Source organism: Anolis sagrei, chromosome 10, assembly GCF_037176765.1.
Source record: "Anolis sagrei isolate rAnoSag1 chromosome 10, rAnoSag1.mat, whole genome shotgun sequence".
Lineage (NCBI taxonomy): Eukaryota > Metazoa > Chordata > Lepidosauria > Squamata > Dactyloidae > Anolis > Anolis sagrei.
The window spans coordinates 12,278,415-12,301,455 of NC_090030.1; the positions used below are offsets into that span (position 1 = coordinate 12,278,415).

Consider the following 23,041-nt stretch of genomic DNA (forward strand, 5'->3'; position numbering starts at 1 on the left):
ACAACGGCTTCAAAGCAGAGAGGCATTTCACGGAACCAATTCTTTGGCTTTAAGTGCCTTCCGACGGGCTGACTTTCTCAGTTCAGGCATCGTTTCAGATTGATGAAGACCTTGGCAGTTCTCCCGGTTTCCCTGGCCATAGTCTTGAAAGATTTCTAGGATATCAAGTACGGTTAGTGGATTGCTAACAGGTTCCAGTATTTTACAGTGTGGCTTTGGGTTTTGTTCTTGTTCATTTAAATTCATGTTTGCTGATTTTGCTGTGGCTTTTGACTTGCATTTTTCCTTTATTTTGTAACCATTTTTCTTCAATAAAAAAGGATTGTTTTTTCACAGTCAAGTGTGTTGGATAGTTATCTTAGGGCCTCGTTTCCTGCTCTGGATTGCAACACCAGCAGGTAAGTGCTGTTTTAATTAAACTGTTTTATATCAAACTGGGCTTTTGTTTGATTCACCTCTGCTGGAAATAACAGCAGAGCGCTGGCAACGTGATAGCCGCCTTGAGTCGCCGCAAGGCTGAGAAAGGCAGGCTTATTGCTGTAAATAAATAAACAAACCAAATCTAAAATGGGGGAACCACTGCCATAAAACAAGCAAGCAGACGACAAGACAACTTTTGAGGAGTCCATTTTTTTATTAAGATAAATCCAGCAAAATTCCTAACAGTGGGTATATTCCATTAACTTGCCCGTCTCTCTTTTTTTTAAAAGATTTTTTTTGTATTTCATTTAAAAACACGATTACACTTTTTTATTTTTATTATTATTATTCTCCAAAATGTGACAAAATAAAACTACATTTGGGATACAACAAGATTTCCAGCTTCTAAGTTTTTTTTTTTCTCAAGAAAATATCTCACCTTCGTTATAAAAGCAACCCACAGAACCACCGGAATGTCTGACGCAATTATTTTGTGTGTGTGATTATTATTAATTTTTTTTGTTATTTTGAGACCTCCCCACGTTAAGAAAAACGTACAACACAGAACAAGGGTGAAAAGTACAATCTGCAGCCTGTATGACTTACACACAAAAGGGATTATATACTGACAGAAGTCAATAGCTACCACCACTGATTCTTTCCAGGTACCATACAAACTATGACAATCACAGAAAATTTTTAAAAACAATGATTTGCTTGTGTTGGTTCAAGTCCCAAGTCGCCGAGATGAAGATGTTCCAGAATTAAATTCATGCTAAAAAAACCTGCATTTATAAAATAGTTGATAAAAATATTCCTCTCTTAACAATACAGTATGGAGGTACGGATACCAAACGATGGAAATGTAGAGAGCTAAGCTGGTTACTCGGACTTGGCTTCCTTGTCATCAGTTACTTCGTCGGCTGGCGCCTGCAGCATTTACAAAAATAGTAATTATATTGTTACACAAGGGAAATATCCCATTTTACAGAGGGGAAAAACTTCTATTTTTATTAAAAGCAAACATATCCAAAGTTGCTGTGAGTTTTCTGGGCTGTCTGGCTATGTTCCAGAAGCATTCTCTCCTGATGTTTCCCCCCTCATCTATGGCAGGCATCCTCAGAGTTTGTGAGGTCTGTTGGAAACTAGGCAAGTGGGGTTAATATGTGGAGAAAGGGTGGGAGACAGAACTCTTGTCTGTTGGAGGCAAGTGTGAATGTTGCATTTGGCCATCTTGGTTAGCACTGAATGGCCTTGCAGTTTCAAAGCCTGGCTGCGTCCTGCTTGGGGGAATCCTTTGTTGGGAGGTGTTCGCTGGCCCTGATTGTTTCCTGTCAAGTGTGAATGTTGCAATTGGCCACCTTGATTAGCATTTAATGGCCTTGCAGATTTTCAACAGAAAATAAAAATAACAAAAACAAAAGGAAACCATGAAAATAAACAAAACCTGGCTATCAGCAGTAAAAAAACCCTTAAATATTATAGCAGTAAAGAAAGAACAACACTCAAAAACAGGGGAATTTCTGAGAGGAAACAATCAGGGCCAGCTAATCACCTCCCAACAAAGGATTTCCCCAGGCAATAAGCAGCCAGACCTCGAAGCTGCAAGTCTAATGCTAATCAAGGTGGCAAATTGCAACATTTACACCTGACTCAAACAGACAATATATATATATATATATAATATTATAATGTAATACAATATAATACTACTACTAATAATACAATATTATAATTATAGATATTTATATTACATGTAATATTACTAATAATATTACAATGTAATGGTGTAGCACAATATAGTAATATATAATACTGTTATTGTACTATGCTAATAATTTAATATATTGTATTGTATATCTTGTAAGCCACTCTGAGTCCCCTTTGGGGTGAGAAGGGCGGCATATAAATGTCATAAATAAATAAATAAGAGTTCTTTCTCCCACCCTGGACATTAGGAGGAAATGCTTCTGGAACAAGGCCATACAGCCCAGAAAATCCATAGTTCTTATACCCCACCACCATCTCCCCGAAGGGACTCATGGCGGCTTACATATGGGACAAAATGCCCACAAGACATAAATGCAAAACAATCCTTTGAGGCAAAAACACAATTAAAATAAAGTGTACAATAAATTAGAACAATCCAGATAAAACACAAATAAAAGAGAAGAATATAAAACTGCAGTTTTGAAACTCAATCAAAATAGTGCTCAACAAAAACCAATAACCAGTAATACAATGGGCGTGACCAGGTTATAAAAAGGGCCGGGCATGGGATAGCGCAAACTGCGTACCATAGGGCTGGGTTATTGGATAAAATGCACAGAACAAAATATTACCAGGCAACCTAGGGACTGGGCATTTATAACTAGGGACTAGGTGTTCTCAAATGCAAACTGAAATGTCCAGATTTTCAAATCCCTGCGAAAGGAGGACAATGTGGGGGCTTGCCTAATCTCCCTTGGGAGGGTGTTCCAAAGTTGGAGGGCCACCACCAAGAAAGCCTTCTCCCTCGTCCCCACCAACCATGCTTGTGATGGTGGTGGGAGCGAGAGGAGGGCCTCCCCGGTGGATCTTAGAGCCCAGTTCATAGGGGGAGATGTGGCAGGACACAAACTGTTTAGGACTTTGTAGGTCATGACCTGCACTTTGAATTGGGACTGGAAACTTATTGGCAACCATTGGAGCTGCTTTACTAGGGTGTGGTACATTTGAATAAAATTTTATTTGTCAGGCAAATCGCTTGACGGGAATTCATGAGCTGACACAAGGTTGAGCTTCAAAGACTGAAGGAATGAAATCATGGCTTCAAACTACAGGAAATGAGATTCCACCTGAACATAAGGAAGAACTTCCTGACTGTGAGAGTGGAACTTCTGCCCCGGAGTGTGGTGGAGGCTCCTTCTTTGGAGGCTTTTAAGCAGAGGCTGGATGGCTATCTGTCGGGGTGCTTTGAATGTGATTTTTCTGCTTCTTGGCAGAAAGAGGTTGGACTGGATGGCCCATGAGGTCTCTTCCAACACTATGATTCTATGATGCTATGAAATGAACGGGATCTGTGGCAAACTGAGTAAATCAAGGCTAAAGATATAGAATGTTTTGTGTCATTTAATGGGAAGAGCCCCCGGTGGCGCAATGGGTTAAACCCTTGTGCCATCAGGACTGAAGACTGACAGATTGGGGGTTTGAATCCAGGGAGAGCGTGGATAAGCTCCCTCTGTCATCTCCAGCTCCCCATGCGTGGACATGAGGGAAGCCTATCCCAAAGATGGCAAAAATCAAAATATCTGGGTGTCCCCTGGGCAATGTCCTTGCAGATAGTCAATTCTCTCACACCAGAAGCGACTTGCAGCTTCTCAAATCACTCCTGACACCAATAAAATTAAATTAAATAAAATTAAAATTAAATTAAAATAAAAATAATGGGAAAAGGACAAAATTGTGGGCTTAGGAAAGAGAAGTATCCAAGCCTCCTAAAGAAAATATCCTCAATGAAGCATTATTTATTTCCCATCACCATAATTCCATTAAGTAGGAAAAATAGTTCGTATCAAGTCACAGGGACGATCACAAATAATTATTGAAAATGAAATGTCTTATCCAAATTTCCAAGATGACCACGTTACAAATTATTAGGACAACAGGGGATACAGTACCTCGTTGGTTTTGGTATCTCCATTCTCAGAGTGGTTTTCTTCTTTAGCGTCCTCTTGCTTAGTTTCCTCTTTTCCTTTGGCCCCCTTCTTCCCTTTCGCTGCTACCTTTTTGTCCTCTTTCTTATCATTTGCTCCTTTTTCTTTCTGTTAAGAGGATTTGCATTCAAAGAAGAGACAGGGACAGTTTGCTTTGGCTTGTTAATCCTATTATCTAATCAAAGATCCCAAATGAAAACATATTATAGAGCAGGCATGAGCCACCTTGGGCCCTTCAGGTGTTTTGGACTTCAACTCCCATCATTCCTAACAGCTTCGCGCCCTTTCCTTTCCCCCCTCAGCCGTTTAAGGCCTGGATTGACCATGTAGTCTCTCCACCATTTTCCAGTCTCTTCTGCCTTTTCTTCCTTCCAGAAAGGATGCATTTTGCCTCTCTCTAGGCAAAATGTAGCTGCATGGATCTTTTTACTTTTTACCTTCTTTAGAAGATAAGACTTAGTAATTTATTTAGCTCCAAAACCTTTTCTATCAAAAATGTATTTCTTTTACTTCACTATAATAATTTTGAACCTAAAGTTCTGAATCTGCAATCCTGACCCATCCTAAGATATAGAAGGCTATCCTAGTTCGTCACATGTAAGTTTCTGCTGGTTATGAAGTTTACTGTGATATTTATGGTGGAATTGCCCCCAAATGAGGGTTATTTTGAACCTAACAGCTCAGATTCCCCACAGCAAAGAGTTAAGGAAAACTGCATACAATACAAACCCATACAATACAGTAAGGAATCTAAAGTATATACACAACAAACAACAAGTGAAGGCTTGAGAAGGTTGCGATTTCCAACATATATACACATTTTGGTGATTCAACTAATGTAACTTCTAGTTTAATTTAGTCAAAACAAGCCAATTTTATAATGGTTTTAGCAATCTGTCATTAAATCCTGGCTTTGGGGGTCACACACAGCATGAAAACCGTTTTCATCAGCCTATTACAGGCAAAACCAGCTGATTCCTAACCCATCTAAAACATAGATATGTGCTTTCCATCTTAAGAACAGACAAGCATCCCGAGCTCTGGGGATTACCTGGGAAGGAATCCCACTGGAGCATTACAGCACACCCAAATACCTGGGAGTCACTCTGGACCGTGCTCTGACCTACAAGAAGCACTGCCTGTATATCAAGCAAAAAGTGGGCGCTAGAAATAATATACGAAAACTGACTGGCACAACCTGGGGATCACAACCAGACACAGTGAAGACATCTGCCCTTGCACTATGCTACTCTGCTGCTGAGTACACATGCCCAGTGTGGAACACATCTCACCACACTAAAACAGTAGATGTGGCTCTTAATGAGACATGCTGCATTATCACGTGGTTTCTGCACTCTACACCACTGGAGAAATTACACTTTTTTGGGTATTGCACCACCTGACATCCGCCGGGAAGTAGCAGCCAATAGTGAAAGGACCAAGGCAGTGACATCTCCAGCTCATCCCTTGTTTTGGTATCAGCCAGCACATCAATGGCTTAAATCAAGATCTACAGAGACACTCGCTGGAACACCCCAGCAAGCCAAAGGCCAAAAGTGGCAGGCTCAAACCCAGAACCTCAACCAATGGCTGATACCAAATGAGAGACTCCCTCCTGGGCACACAGAAGACTGGGCGTCTTGGAAGGGGCTGAACAGACTGCACTCTGGCACCACGAGATGCAGAGCCAACCTTAAGAAATGGGGCCACAAAGTGGAATCCACGACATGTGAGAGTGGAGAAGAGCAAAGCACTGACCACCTGCTGTGATGCAACCTGAGCCCTGCCACATGCACAATGGAGAACCTTCTTGCAGCAACACTAGAGGCACTCCAAGTGGCCAGATACTGGTCAAAGGACATTTAATAGAATACCAAGTCTGCAAATTTTGTGTTTTGTTTGTTTGTTTGTCTGTTCTTTTAATACAATACAACTGTTTTGGTTTGCTCCTGACACAAAAAAAAAATCAGCTCTTATGTTAAACAAAGGTTTTATAGATGGTTAAGCACCACCCTAAATACACATTTTAACTAAGATAACAGCTCCAATGTTGAGCTGATTTGAACATTACTGTTAACAAAAGAAACATATCTACGGTACTTTGAACCTGCACTAATATTACACTCCTTTGTTTACCTTCGGTGCTGCCTTTTTGGGTTTTGGCTCTGGCTTCGGCGGAGCAGGTTTCTGCAAAGAAAGCATTTGGATGTTTAACAAACGCCACCCAAGAAACATAGGTGCTTGAGCTCTCTGGGTTGCTATAATCAGACTCAGAAACCTATGGTTCGCTCTCTTTTTCTTTTTCCAAAACATGTATGGTAACAACATTGACTCGAAATACATAGTAGAGTGATAGAAGTCAGTAGTGGGTCTTGCATGACGTCTTTCAAAGGTCCAAAAAAATAAAATAAAAGGTGTGTATCATTAACACAAAGCTTGGGATTACATTTTTTTTTGGTCAAAGCTTCATTTGGTGTATAGTGTTTACTTCTTAATAAAAGTATAGATTATGTAACGCTAAGAATGCATTTTTTGTTATACTAAGAATGCACAACTATTTATGATGCGTCAGCTCAAAGTTATCTAACTCTGACCTGGTCCCATCCAGTTTTGTTGTAGTTGCATGTAAGCTGACTTATTGTAATGCACTTTGTATGGGATTTCCTCCTAAATAATCCTGAAACTTTTATTTGGTACAGATTATAATTACCAGAGGTTGTCCCTGGGTCCTTGATCATAATTATACAAAACGTATACTACTTTTATAGCTGACAGTTTGGTTCTGGACCCCAATTTGAAAAATGCTATGACTATTTAAGTCTTCCAAGGCCAGATACTACCATACCAATCATTGCATGTACATTTTCACACTCTCTTCCTCTGACAGTCTTAGGCGATCCCTCATTATCTGAGTAGGATAATCCTCCAGGGTGGGTCCGGAGGTGACTATGGAGCCCTATTCTTGATCTGCATTTTCTCCCGCAGTGAGGGCATTGGTTTCCAGGTGGTTTCCAGGTGGAAACCAATGACACGCCTTCCTCTTGGCACATTTCTCTCTTTCGCCCTCCATTCATGCCTCTTGAAATTCTGCAGCACTGCTGGTAACAGCTGACCTCCAACTGGAGAGCTCAAGGGCCAGGGCTTCCCAGTTCTCAATGTCTACGCCACAATTTTAAAGATTGGCTTTGAGCCCATCTTTCAATCTCTTTTCCTGCCCACCAACATTCCGTTTTCCGTTCTTGAGTTCAGAGTAGAGCAACTGCTTTGGGAGACGGTGGTCGGGCATCCGGACAACGTGGCTGCTCCAGAGGAGTTGATGGCGGAGGACCATTGCTTCAATGGTGGTGGTCTTTGCTTCTTCCAGCACGATGACATTTGTGTTCCCAAGAGATTTGCAAGATTTTCTGGAGGCAGCGCTGATGGATCGTTCTAGGAGTTGCATGTGACATCTGTAGACAGTCCACGTTTCGCAGGCATATAGCAGGATTGGGTGGACAATAGCTTTATAAACAAGCCCCTTGGTATCCTTATGGATGTCCCGGTCCTCAAACACTCTCTGCTTCATTCGGAAAATGCTGCACTCACAGAGCTCAGGTAGTGTTGTATTTCGGTGTCGATATTGACTTTGGTGGAGAGGTGGCTGCCAAGGTAGCGGAAATGGTCAACATTTTCTAATGTTACACCATTAAGCTGTATCTCTGGCATTGGAGAGGGATTGGCTGGTGACTGCTGGAAGAGCACTTTGGTTTTCTCGATGTTCCATGACAGGCCGAGCTTCTCGTATGCTTCTGCGAAGTTGTTTAGAATGGCTTGTAGGTCTTCTTCTGAATGCGCACAGATGACATTGTTATCAGCATACTGGAGTTCTATAACAGATGTTGTAATGACTTGTGGGCAGATCAAAAGACAACCTGGCAAAATGGCATGACCTAGAAGAATCCTCCACCTTGTGCAACTATGGAGCAGAACAAAAAACTCCGCATCTGTATGCTTGCCCACCATGCCCTGCCTCATGCACAGAGGAAGAACTGTTTGAAGCTACAGACAATGTGGTTGCTGTTGTCTGTTTTTGGTCTAAAATTATTTCGCTGCTTGTGCTCCCTTTATTTTATTAGTTTTATACTTACTTATTTATGCAATGCCTTTGACACAAAATAAATAACTGTGATATTTTGTATGAAAAAAATACAGAATGTAGCAGATTGAATAGTTTGTCTTTTCTGAAGTCATAATTAGTCTGGATATACTGGGAGCATAGCAAGGGATAAAAGAAACAAGAGTTACTCACAGCAGATAGTCTGGCTGATCGTCTCTTTGGCTGAAACAACAACAACAGCAACAAATCAATAAAATTGTAACACAGCTCCCTTAAAACACAACATTCAGAGTTGTCTGCAACAATATAAAATGAATGTTGCCACTCATTGCACATTTAGTATCATGGTAAGGATGGATCGACACTGCCATGCTCTGTTTCCCTGAAAATAAGACAGTGTCTTATATTAACTTTTGCTCCCAAAGATGTGCTAGGTCTTATTTTCAGGGGATATCTTATTTCTCCGTGAAGAAGAATTCACATTTATTGTTAAACAAAATGAACGTTTATTATATACTGTACAGTAGTTGTCATCACAAACAAGCATAACCAGACAAACTGAATCGATCAAGAAATTCTTGCTACTACCATTATTTCCATGTACAACAATTACATAGTCTATGTAATGGTAATGTTTTTAATTGTTTTATGATACTATGTATACTGTTTTGTTGGAAACTGCCTTGGGTCGCCGATAGGCTGAGAAAAGCGGTATACAAATACAGTAAATAAATAATTACGTAAATAAATATGGCACATTTACCGATCCCGATATTTATAAACACAAAGCTTTGCTAGGTCTTACTTTTGGGGGAGGCCTTATGTTTAGCAATTCAGCAAAACCTCTACTAGGTCTTATTTTCAGGGGATGTCTTATTTTTTGGGGAACAGGGGATATCTCAGTATCTGATCCCAGGTTATCTGCTCTAAACTGGATTATGAGTTTACCCTGCCATATAATCCAGTTCAAAGCAGATAAACCACATTATATGGCAGTGTAGATCCAGTCTAAAATGAGCTCTGAGATTTATTTCTAAATATTTATTAGATCAGGTCATATTGTGGTTTAAAAAGAAAAGATGACAACATGCCAAGATATTAATCAGAGTCCTATAAAACATCAGGAATAGACATAAAAACCTATGGGAAAGAAACAAATACTAAAACAACAACAACAACAATAATAATGGTATAAATAAACCTACCTCCTCCTTTACCTCGCCTTCAGCTGCAGCCTAGTTTTTAAAAGAGGGAGAAAAAGCAAACATTGAGCATGAACTTCCAAAGTAGCAACCATATAATGCCATCTTCAACTGGGGTCTGTATTCAGCATAATTGCATCACTCCAGAATGTTGTTATAGATTTAAACTATGTATTTTCCACCTGACATCAGCCAGGAAGTAGCAGCCAATAGTGAAAGGACCAAGGCAGAGTCATCTCCAGCTCATCCCGTTTGGGTATCAGCCAGCACGTCAACGACTTAAATCTAGAAATAGTTTTCTAAGATCTACAGAGACACTCACTGGAACACCTCAGCAAGCAAGAGTCCAAAAGTGGCAGGCTCAAACCCAGCACCTCAACCAATGGCTGATACCAAATGAGACTCCCCCCTGGGCACACAGAGGACTGGGCGACTTGGAAGGCGCTGAACAGACTGCGCTCTGGCACCACGAGATGCAGAGCCAACCTTCAGAAATGGGGCCACAAAATGGAATCGACATGGGCGTGTGGAGAAGAGCAAACCACTGACCACCTGCTGTGATGCAACCTGAGCCCAGCCACATGCACAATGGAGGACCTTCTTGCAGCAACACCAGAAGCACTCCAAGTGGCCAGATACTGGTCAAAGGACATTTAACCAAGTACCAAACTCACAAGTTTTGTATTTGTCTGTTTGTTTGCTTTGTTCTGTTAGAAATGTAATATAATGGACTGTTGCTCTGACATGAGTTTCCTTGGGGAGAGAAAACCTGGGACAGAAATATGTATTTTGAAAAACCAACAAACCAATAAGGGGTTCTGTATTCCTGCAGTCCCACGTATGGATAGCATTGCCAGGGTGAAACTGCATTGCATTGCACTGCACTATACACTGACCATATCATGCCTGATGTTTTGCCCACATCTATGGCAGGCATCCTCAAAGGTGGTGAGGTCTGTTGGAAACTAGGCAAGTGGGGTTTCTATATCTGTGGAATGTATAAACCTGGACACAGCATATTATTTGAGAACACATAATTACTGGACCACTTTAACTTCTATTTTTTATTAAAAGCAAACATATCCAAAGTTGCTGTGAGTTTTCTGGGCTGTCTGGCCATGTTCCAGAAGCATTCTTTCCTGATGTTTCGTCCACATCTACGGCAGGCATCCTCACGCTGGCAGTCTTTAGGAAGAACTTGAAGACCTGGTTATTCCGATGTGCCTTTCCAGAATAGGATAACCTCCAGCACTACGTCCCAGAAGCACTTTATTAGAGCTTAAGACTCTCTGCACATTGCACTTGCCCAGAATTCCAACATACCACCTCACACCTAGCACTTTTTAACCTGTACCCATCATTGGCCCGGCCCTGGTTTTATTGCGTAATAGTGTAATGTTTAGTTGTGTTATTGCTTATGTTTTTAATTTGCTTTGCATCGTATTGTTATTGTTTGTTGTTGTTGTGTTGAGGCCTTGGCCTTTGTAAGCCACATCGAGTCCTTCGGGAGATGCTAGCGGGGTACAAATAAAGTTTAATAATAATAATAATAATAGAAGGCAAGTGTGAATGTTGCAATTGGCCAGCTTGATTAGCACTGAATGGCCTTGCAGCTTCAAAGCCTGGCTGCTTCCTGCGTGGGGAAATCATTTGTTGGGAGGTGTTAGCCGAACCTGATTTTTTCCTGTCTGCTGGAAACAACCTCTGAGGATGCCGGTCATAAATGTGGGCAAAACATCAGGAGATAATGCTTCTGGAACATGGCCATACAGCCCGGAAAACTCACAGCAACCTAGTAATTCCAGCCATGAAAAGTTTCGAAAACACAATAATTATTATGGTGACAGTTATACTCTACTTATACAATCCAATTTTAATAATAATAATATTAATGCCATTCAAATTGCATTATTTTGTAGTGCAGATCCAGCCCTAGAGAGTGCTCCAGGGCCTCCAGAGGAAAGTGTTTATTTCTCAACCAGGTAACAAGCAACACTTGCTGAAATTCCCTCTTCTCTGTGTTGTCTGATGGTGATCCGAGGGTTTTCTTGGAAAGTGGGCTTGCCAGTCCTGGGATCCCATCCAATTCCTAACCAGCACTGACTTTGCTCAGCTTCCGAAGCCAGGCATGACCTTTGCAGGCATTCATTCCTCCTTGCAAACAACCCAAGAATGTATATTTGTATGTTTGACAAGGAATTACCCTACCTTCTTGCTGAATAAACGACTTAGTGCATATACATCAGATTTGGCAAGGGGTTTTCAAACATTTCAATATATATACTGTTTCTCTGTGTATATATACACATTCACAACATATATGAGATCTGGAAACGGCTTTTCTGACCATCTAGTTGATCCATATATACCTAAACACAAACACAAACTGTCTCTCTGTGCATATACATCAAATACATGAGATGTGGCCTGGGATCCCATCCAATTCCTAGCCAGCACTGACCCTGCTCAGATTCTAAGTCTAGACATGACCTTTGCAGGCATTTATTTGTCTTTGTAAGCAAGCCAAGAAAAGTACTTCTTGCATTGTTTACTTCCTTCTGCAAAAGCCATGGATAAAACAGAAAAGGGTTGCTTTCACTAAGACGAGCATGTTTGCAGACTCTGAGCATGTTTGCAAACTACGAGGCCCGTCATGCCCTGGGACCCAGGCCTGGGTTTTTCTGTTGGCCTGACGTCACAACGTTCCAGACGCCGCCTGGCTTCTCTTCAAAGGAGGCCGCTTCCCGCCAAACTCCCAGCCCCAAGGTCGTTGTGGGCCCTTCGGCAAGGGCATGGCAAGGCCGGGACTCCGAGAAGGCCTTTTGGACACAAACAAAAGCCTCTGGTGCATCCATGTGCTCCTTTCCCTCCTCAGAGGCATGCTCCCTTCCACAGCAGTCTGCAAAAGACATTCCTATGGAAAAACCAATGTCCTAAGATTCACCAGATCCAAGCTGCACCCCCCCCCCCAATTGTTTTATACCTGGGGTTCAAAACCTTTGCTGCATGCCTTTGGAGCAGAGCAGCCATAAACCTCCCTGCTCTACAATTGCACGCTCTAGTGTTCAAACAGATTGCCCCAGAATAAAAATAAAATCTATTATTGCAAACTGTTACGGGTATATATACATGGAAGGAGGGTTGCAAAGAAAAAGCCAACCCAAAATTAATTCTGTTAGGGGGAAATACACTTCTTTGGAAGGGAAAGTGATATATATTGGACACAATTTATAATTTGTGAAATACAGATACACATTCACAAATTATAATCCGTTAAGGGCAAATATGTTTCTTTGGGGAAAACCTGCAAAGAATTATAATCTCGGTGTGTATTTGTATCTGTATTTAAATATGTGTGTTTGTATGCCTGTGCATGCGTGCATTTGTATGTCTCTCTCTATATATGTGTGTATATGTCTACATATGTGTATGTTTATATCTGTGTGTATGTGTTTATGTCTCTCTTTATATACGTGTGTATATGTCTACATGTGTCTGTTTATATTTGTGTGTGTGTTTATATCTCTCTCTGTGTGTGTTTATGTCTCTCTATATGTATATGTGCTTGTCTCTCTCTTTAGATATGTGTGCTTGAGAAGGGATTTCCAGACCTTCCTGCTGAATAAATGACTTAGATATGCATTGTGTATATATACACACAATACATCAAATTTGGAAAAACGGGTTTTCTGACCACTTAGATAGATAGATAGATAGATAGATAGATAGATAGATAGATACTGTCTCTGTGTGTATATACACATTCACAATATATATCAGATCTGGTAAGGGCTTTTCTGACCATCCAATTGATCCATATATACAAGCATGCACACATACACAAATATACACACACACACACACACACACACACTGACTCTCTGTGCATATATACATAGAATACATGAGATTTGGCTTTTCTGACCATTCTGTAAAGCAGGTATATACCTAGATCGGCCTTTGGAATTTAAAAACCAAAAAAATACCTCTCTTTTCTGGCAGGCCTACCCAGCTGGTTTTAAACATGGATTTTAAACTCCCGCCTTGTGTTTAATCTCTATTCTGCATATTTTAGTATGTGTTCTTTGATAGAAATACATTTTCATATATATCTTTCATAGAAATACATATAGAATTTTTTACAATGCTTATGTGTAACCCGCCTCGAGCCACGAAGAGAGGTGGGTGAGATATTAAATTATTATTATTATTATTATTATATAAACTCTCTGGGTGTATATATGCTCATACACATCATACATGATAAATGGTTATATATATATATACACACACACACACACATGCATGCGTACTGTTTCTCTCTGTGTACATGCAGAATATGAAATTTGGCAAGGGGTTACATTATCTTCTGTGTAGGAATGTGTGTGTATGTATGTGTGTGTGTGTGTGTGTATATATATATATACACACACACACATTATACATGAGATTTGGCAAGGGATTACAGTCTCTTCTCTCTGTATTTATGTATATACACATCCATACAGACTATATATGAGATTTGGCAAGGGGTTATGGTCTCTTCTCTCTCTGTGTGTGTATATATATATTCACAAACCACAAATGAGATTTGGCAAGGTGTTACAGTCTCTTCTGTGTATGATATATACACATACACGACATACAAAAGATTTGGCGAGGGGTTACAGTCTCTTCTGTGTGTGTATGTATGTATACATACACATACTTACATACACAAAATACTGAAGATTTGGCAAGGGGTTACAATCTCTTCTGTGTGTGTATGTATGTATATATAAACACATACATACATACACAAAAAACAGAAGATTTGGCAAGGGGTTACAGTGTCTTGTGTGTATATGTGAGTATATATACACACATACTTACATACACAAAATACAGAACCTTTGGCAAGGGGTTACAGTCTCTTCTGTGTGTGTATGTATATATACACACATACATACATATGTACATACATACACAAAATACAGAAGATTTGGCAAGGGGTTATAGTGTTTTGTGTGTGTGTGTATATGTATATATATATATATATATATATATACACACATACATACTTACACACACAAAATACAGAAGCTTTGGCATAGGGGTTACAGTGTCTTGTGCATGTGTGTATATATACACACATACATACATACATACACATGCAAAATACAAAAGCTTTGGCAAGTGGTTACAGTCTCTTCTGTGTGTGTGTGTGTGTATATATAGATATAAATAGATACATACACAAAATACAGAAGATTTGGCAAGGGGTTACAGTGTCTTGTGTGTGTGTATATACATACACATACTTACATACACAAAATACAGAAAATTTGGCAGTTTCTTCTCTGTGTGTGTGTATATATATGTATATACAAACACATACACAAAATACTGAAGATTTGGCAAGGGGTTACAGTGTCTTGTGTGTGTATATATATATATACACACACACATACATACACAAAATACAGAAGATTTTGCAAGGGGTTACAGTGCCTTGTGCGTGTGTGTATGTGTGTATATATTCACATACTTACACACACAAAATACAAAAGTTTTGCAAGAGGTTACAGTCTCTTCTGTGTGTGTATATATATATAGATAGATAGATAGATACATACATACATACACAGTTACAGTGTCTTGTGTGTATGTGTGTATACACACACATACACAAATACAGAAGATTTGGCAAGGGGTTACAGTTTCTTCTCTCTCTATATATACACATACTTAGATACACAAAATGCAGAAGATTTGGCAAGGGGTTACAGTTTCTTCTCTCTCTGTGTGTATATATGTATATACACATACTTACATACACAAAATACAGAAGATTTGGCAAGGGATTAGTCTCTTCTTTCTGTATACATATATACATATATATGTGTGTGTGTGTATAAACACACACACCATACAGGAGATTTGGCAAGGATTTCCTGACCATCCTGCACAGAAGAGGCATCTATCCCTACTGTTGTGCTGCATATACACATGCATACAATATACACATGCATACAATATACACAGCCAATCTCTCTCTCTATCTTTCTCCATGTCCCTCCACCCTTTCTTTCCAGAGAAGGCCATGTTGCTCTTCCTCCTCCTCCTGGTTGCACAACCATCTGCTCTGACGAGGAGGAGGAGGAGGGGGGAAAAGAACAAAGGCAAAGAGGGAAAAGCATGGGGGAGACCCTTGAGAAGGGCAGGAATCCCCTTTCCCTTTCATTCCCAGGGAAGCCAAGCCCTTTATGGGCCTCCAAAGCAATGCAAAGGGCCAACCTAGCAATGCAATATTTATTTATTTTTGCAAAGCTGGCTGCCATGGCTGGCTTGACTTCCCTCTTCCATTGCAAGCACCAGGAAGGGAAGAAGGCTATTATTAATTATGATTAATTATTATTAATATCCTTCCGCCTCTTTGGCTTTGCTTGATCTCTGGGAAAACATTGCACAGAGAGATTGGAAAGAGAAATATATGCAAAGCCTCCCCCCCCCCTTTCCTCCCTTTCTCCAGCTACACACAAACAGAGCCCTCCGCGCATGCGCACAGCAGGCCTTTCCCCCTCCATTGCTTCCAAGCTCCCCCTCCTTCCCCTTTTCTTTGCCCTTCCGCCATGGCTGCATTTTTTGGGTTCCTTTTTTTGCACTTACCTTTCTCTTGGGCATAGTGAGACCTGGGGAAAGAGTTGATTCCTTTGCAAAAAATTAAAATGAAATAAAAATAGGTGCCAATTATTCTTTCCTTGCAAAAATAACAATAATTATAACAAAATCAAGAATTGCAATCCTTTGCCAAGTTTTGCTTGAAAGAGAAACAACAACAATACCCAAAAAAAAATCCGAATTGGCTCCTCTCCTTTGGCCCCCAACTGTTCCAAGAGTTTCAATCAATTGCAGCGGTGCAAATCAATCCCCAGCAATTTGCAGTTTTGTTTTGTTTTTCTTTTTGTTTGGCTCAAAAATAAAAATAGAAAAAAATGTTTTGCTTTCTAAAAATATAGATATATATATATAACATCCACGAATTCCCCCTTCTAATTCTTTTATTGCAAAACAGTAAAAAATACACCAACACTCAACCAAACTGCATGAATGGGGAGCGGGAAAAGGAGTCCGGAGGGTGAGAGCGACGCGCGGCTCGGCCAATGGGAGGCGAAGGCAAGTGCGGGGAAAGGCGCTGATTGGACGGCCCCGGAGAGAGGCGGGGCCAGGAGCTCTTAGCGCGAGGAAGAGGCTGGCGCGTATTGGCGCGAGAGAGAGAGAGAAGAGGCAGGCGCGCGCTCGCTCGACCCTTGCGCCGTTTGCGTACGCCGTTTGCGTAGAAGACGTTCCAGAATACCGTCTCCGCTCCGCCTTTTTAGCCCCTCCCACTCGTGTTTTCTCTTTTGCAAGGCTGTATATTTTCAGTATTTATTATTTATTTGTTTATGACATTTATATGCCGCCCTTCTCACCCCAAAGGGGACTCAGAGCGGCTTACAAGTTATATGTACATACAATATATTATAATTATTAGCATAGCACAATATTAGTATATTATATTATATATTATATTATACTAGCTGTGCCCTGCCACGCGTTGCTGTGGCCTATAGTAAAACTTATCAAAGTTGAGGTAGATATCTGGACTATTATGAAAGAGAGGTCCCTACCTATTCCTTCCCCCTTTTCCTCCCCCTTTCTCTCCTTTCTTCCTTCTCTACCTCTTTCTTTCTTTCCTTCTTTCACTACTTGGTTTCATCCTTCTCTCTTTCCTTCATTCCCTCCCCCTTTCTTCCTTTGCCTTTCTTCCCTCCCTGTTTGCTTCCTTCTTTCACTTTTTATTTCCTTTTATTTTACCACCATCATAACAATAACAATAATGCAATGCATTGCCTCTGGGACCTGACACCTCTCCCATTCCCCCTAAAAGGGTCTCAGAGGAACAATAGCATAATAATAATAATAATAATTGAAATAACAACCTTTACCCGCCACGTGTTGCTGTGGCCAATCTTCCCTCTTTCTCTCCTTCTTTCCCTCCTTCCTTCCTTCCTTCCTTCCCTCCTTCCCTCCCATCTTTCCTTCTCCTCTTCTTTCTCTATCTCTTTCCTTCCTTCCCCCTTTTTCTTTCTTTTCTGCTGTCTCTCTTTTCTTTCCTTCCATTTTTCCTTTTCTTTCCTTTTCTTCTTCCTTCTTTCTCTAACTTTCCTTCCTTCCCCCTTTTTCTTTACCTCCCTTTCTCTTTCTTCCTTCTTTCCTTCCTTCCTGTCTTTCCTAGATTTTGACAGGGCGGGAAGGGGCGGGGTGGGGTTTGGAGGTGGCGTGAAGTAAAAGGAGGTAAGATTGGGGCAGGGGAGTGATGGAGCGTGGGGTTGCGTGTGTGTGTGCGGCGGCGGGGGGAGTGGGGTTGCGTGTGTGCGTGCGGCGGCGGGGGGAGTGATGGAGCGTGGGGTTGCGTGTGTGTGTGCGGCGGCGGGGGGAGTGGGGTTGCGTGTGTGCGTGTGGCAGCGGGGGAAGTGATGGAGTGTGGGGTTGCGTGTGTGTGTGCGGCGGCGGGGGAGTGGGGTTGCGTGTGTGTGTGCGGCGGCGGGGGGAGTGGGGTTGCGTGTGTGTGTGCGGCGGCGGGGAGAGTGATGGAGTGTGGGGTTGTGTGTGTGTGTGCGGCAGGGGTGTGTGTGTGTGCGGGAAGCGGCGCGGCGGGGCTTGGAGTGGGCATGGTTTCCGCAGAGGGAACGTTGGCCGGAAGGGCATGTGCGCGCGCCAGGGAACTTGCGGCTGGGCGCCAATGTGCATGCTCAGTTGTTTTGCCGTTTTGTGAGTGTGTTGTTGTGTTGTTTTTCATTTTGAGTAGATACGTTTGTACCTTGTGGGTTGTGTTATGGGCATGGGAATTTTGGTTAAGTTTCGTTGGGTTTTTTTTTTAGTTTTATTCTTTTGCCGTTTTGTGAGTGTGTTGTTGTCTTGTTTTTCATTTTGAGTAGATATGTTTGTACCTTGTGGGTTGTGTTATGGGCATGGGAATTTTGGTTAAGTTTCGTTGGGGGATTTTTGAGTTCTGTTGTTTTGCCGTTTTGTGAGTGTGTTGTTGTGTTGTTTTTCATTTTGAGTAGATATGTTTGTACCTTGTGGGTTGTGTTATGGGCATGGGAATTTTGGTTAAGTTTCGTTGGGGGATTTTTGAGTTCTGTTGTTTTGCCGTTTTGTGAGTGTGTTGTTGTGTTGTTTTTCATTTTGAGTAGATATGTTTGTACCTTGTGGGTTGTGTTATGGGCATGGGAATTTTGGTTAAGTTTCGTTGGGGGGTTTTTGAGTTTTGTTTCCTCGTTGGATGCCCCTAACAAATTTATATATATAGATTAGTATATTATATATTCCACTTAGTAAATTCCTGTCCATCATCAAAGTCCTTTCTTTATCTGCCAGATTGTCCAAATGCCTGGTCCCAAATCCATGTTTTCAACTTTTTCCTAAAGGAAAGGAGGGGTGTCGCTGATCTAATTTCCCCAGGGAGTGAATTCCACAGGTGAGGGGCCACCACCAAGAAGGCCCTGCTCCTCATCCCCGCCAATCTCACTTGTGATAGAGGCGGGGTCGAGAGCAGGGCCTCCCCAGAAGATCTTAAGACTCCGAGGTGGGACGTAGAGGGAGATCCGTTCGGACAGATATTATTATTATTATAAAACTTTATTTGTACCCTGCTAGCATCTCCCAAAGGACTCGATGCGGCTTACATAGGCCGAAGCCTCAACACACAATATAACAATACATAACCTAAGGCAAATTAAAAACAATTAAAGCAGTATAAACAACAAGCAATAAACAATACACTAAGACACAATAAAACTGGGCCTGGCCAGAGTAATGGATACAGGATTAAAAGAGCTGATGTGACAGGTGGAATATAAGGCTTATAGGGCAAGTGCAGTGTGCGGTGTGCAGCAATCTTAGTTCTAATAAAGTGCTTCTGGGACTTGGTATTGGAGATTTCCTAATCTGGGAAGGCACATCTGACTGTTCCAATGTTCTTTCTGAAGACTGCCAGTGTAGGGGCCTGTCTAAGATCTTTGGGGAGGGTGTTCCAGAGTTGGGGGGCCACCACAGAAAAGGCCCTGTATCGTGTCCCCACCAAACGTGCTTGCGACGCAGGCGGGATCACGAGCAGGGCCTCCCCAGATGACCGGAGTGAGCGTGTGGGTTCGTAGACGGAGATGTGGTCACGCAGGTAGGAGGGTCCCAAACCGTTCAGGGCTTTGTAGGTAAGCACCTGCACCCTAAATTGGGCTCGGAAAATAAACGGCAGCCAGTGGAGCTCCTTAAACAGGAGGGTTGACCTCTCTCTGTAAGGAGTGTCTGTTGGACCCGTTGGAATGTCCGAGCCATTTTCAAGGGCAGCCCTACGTAGAGCGCATTGCAGTAATCCAATCTAGAGGTGACCAATATTAGTAATATTACATGCAATATGAAATATACAATTATTATATTATCATTAGCATTAGATTGTAACACATTATAATATTATCAATATTATGTGTGTATACAATATATTGTATTATTAGCATAGCATAATATTAGTATTATATCTTACTATATTGTACTATACTATAATATTATTAGTAATTGTTATTATTAGTAATTATTATTAGTAATATTATTAGTAATTATTATTAGTAATATTATTAGTAATAGATAGATACGTTTTATTGATTGGCCTATTAGCCGTATCAAAACATTTAACACATAACACATTTAACACATAGTCATACATACAACATACAGCCCTCGGTATAAGAGAGCTTAAAATAAAAGAAGTTAAAATAAACAAGCTGTTAACAAGATCTCGTTCAGGTCAAATGTCTGCGTCACCTCCACAGTTTACCCCAATTGATTCTAAATGTGCAATTCTCAGCTGTGTTTCTTTGAATAGAAAAAGGGCTGTTTTGTGTGTTTGTGTGTTTTGTGTGTTTTGTGTGTTTGTGTGAAGACATCTGCCCTTGCGCTGTGCTACTCTGCTGCTGAGTATGCATGCCCAGTGTGGAACACATCTCACCACACTAAAACAGTGGATGTGGCTCTTAATGAGACACGCCGCATTCTCACGGGGTGTCTGCGCCCTACACCACTGGAGAAATTGCACTGCATCACTTGACATCCGCCGGGAAGTAGCAGCCAATAGTGAAAGGACCAAGGCAGAGACATCTCCAGCTCATCCCCTGTTTGAGTATCAGCCAGCACGTCAACGACTTAAATCTAGACATAGTTTTCTAAGATCTACAGAGACACTCGCTGGAACACCTCAGCAAGCGAGAGTCCAAAAGTGGCAGGCTCAAACCCAGAACCTCAATCAGTGGCTGATACCAAATGAGAGACTCCCCCCTGGGCACACAGAGGACTGGGCGACTTGGAAGGCGCTGAACAGACTGCGCTCTGGCACCACGAGATGCAGAGCCAACCTCAAGAAATGGGGCCACAAAGTGGAATCCTCGACATGCGAGTGTGGAGAAGAACAAACCACTGATCACCTGCTGCAATGCAACCTGAGCCCTGCCACATGCACAATGGAGGACCTTCTTGCAGCAACACCAGAGGCACTCCAAGTGGCCAGATACTGGTCAAAGGACATCTAATCAACTACCAAACTCACAAATTTTGTATTCTGTATATTTGTATTTTGTCTGTTTGTTTGCTTTGTTCTGTTAGAAATGTAATATAATTGACTGGTTGCTGATGACTCGATAAATAAATACCGTTTGTATTATATTGTATTACATTATAATAAATATTATATGTACATACAATATATTATAATTATTAGCACAGCACAATATTAGTATTATATATTACTATATTGTACTAAACCACTATACAGCAATATTATTAGTAATATTACATGTGATATGAAATATACAATTATTATATTACATTATTGTTTGTATTATATTGTATTACATTACAATAAATATTATATGTACATACAATATATTATAATGATTAGCATAGCACAATATTTGTATTATATATTACTATATTGTACTATACCACTACACTGCAATATTATTTATTTATTTATTTATTTATTACTGCGCTTGTATACCGCCGTTTCTCAGCCTACATTGGCGACTCAACGCGGTTTACAACACTACAATAATCAACAATATTCAGTTTAAAAAGCATAAAAACACATACATAATACACAATATTGGGCCACCAATACAGACCAATGCATCTCTTAACTAAAATCATAATCCAATTTCATCGTCTGTGATTACCAGTCCTTGATCATCAATTTCATTGCACCGGATTAGCCGAATGCTTGTTCAAACATCCATGTCTTCAGCCTTTTTCGAAACACCATCAGCGAGGAGGCTGATCTTATCTCTATGGGGAGGGCATTCCAAAGCCGAGGGGCCACCACAGAAAAGGCCCTGTCTCTCGTCCCCGCCAGCCGCACCTGTGAAGCAGGCGGGATAGAGAGCAGGGCCTCCCCCGAAGATCTTAGGGTCCTGGTGGGCTGATAGGCCGAGATACGTTCGGATAGATATGTTGGGCCAGAACCGTTTAGGGCTTTAAAGGCCAACGCCAGCACCTTGAATTATTGATATTATTGATACTATTACGTGCAATATTAAATATACAATTATTATATTATCATTAGTATTATATTGTATTACATTATTATCAATATTATATATGTATACAACATATTATTAGCTTAGCACAATAGTTGTGCTGTTGCACGCTGGGCCTGTGACAATGTCTGTTTATAGGACGTGCTTTCTGTATGCCCAATGGGATGCCGGGGTGCCTCAGCTAAAGGGTCCCATAAGTTTCCCAAAACAAACTTCTGTGGAGGCTCAAAGTAAGTCCAACAAAGTTCTTTATTGAGGCTTAAATCTTTGAACAAATGAATAAAATGCCATATAATCTTGAAAAACTGGTAGCTTTCTCAGTCTGCTGACAAGGGACAGGCAACTGCTTGATAAACTGTTCCTATCTTCTTTAGGGAAACCTTCCGACCCCTCCTTGGGCAAACTTTCTTAACCCTGCTGGCGTGAGGCCCCAACTCCCGGCTTCAAGATGCATTATGGATAGCCCAAGTGGTCCCTTACCAGGTAATGGTTGCTGCAGATCTGTCAAGCTGGTGTTCTTTTAGTTTCTCCACGAAGGCTATGGAACCATTTCTTTGCCCAGCAAAGGCTGGCTGTATTTTTCTAGCAAAGCTGTGGAACTGTAACTTTACTCCCCAGCAAAGCTGTAGAGGTTTTCCCTTTTTCCCAGCAAAAGCTAGCTGTAGATCTATATCTTTGACTGCGGCAAAGCTGTAAGAAGCTAAGCTTTTTACAGGTGGGGTAGAGAAAAGACCACACGTCCTTCTGTAGGGCTCCAAACTGTGAGACTGAACTGAAAGTCCCCCTTTTCCTCCAAAACCTGGGGAAAGGGGTAGATCTAAAGGCTCTAATGATGATTGTAGGTTGTTGGCCCTATGACTGCAACCTGGGGAAGCCACCTGATTGCAAAAAAGCATAGCTTCAATAGATTCATGCAAACTAACAGTGCAAGATAAAGAAATTCAAATCTCCTGGCACAGCCGTGCCAGCGCAATATTAGTATTATATATGACTATATTATACTATACCACTATACCATAATAG

General features: G+C 41.2%; 1 protein-coding gene across 1 annotated transcript; it reads right to left on the reverse strand.

Annotated features, from left to right (window-relative positions):
• Positions 1-1,017: 1,017 nt before the first annotated feature.
• On the reverse strand, positions 1,018-16,422 carry LOC132762997 (non-histone chromosomal protein HMG-14A). The gene is made up of 6 exons (XM_067471541.1): positions 16,062-16,422; positions 9,417-9,446; positions 8,404-8,433; positions 6,252-6,302; positions 4,080-4,223; positions 1,018-1,350 (listed from the first exon to the last, which is right to left on the reverse strand). Exons 1-6 carry the CDS (start codon positions 16,074-16,076, stop codon positions 1,303-1,305), a joined length of 318 nt encoding a protein of 105 aa, XP_067327642.1. The 5' UTR covers positions 16,077-16,422; the 3' UTR covers positions 1,018-1,302.
• Positions 16,423-23,041: the final 6,619 nt, after the last annotated feature.

Bases quoted from the DNA above. Each gene is read 5' to 3' on its own strand.
- LOC132762997 (XM_067471541.1), bottom strand. The intron at 6,303-8,403 runs GTGAGTAACTCT...CTTTCTTTGCAG, and splicing joins GATCAGCCAGACTATCTGCT to AAACCTGCTCCGCCGAAGCC. The intron at 1,351-4,079 runs GTACTGTATCCC...TAAATGCTGCAG, and splicing joins GAGATACCAAAACCAACGAG to GCGCCAGCCGACGAAGTAAC.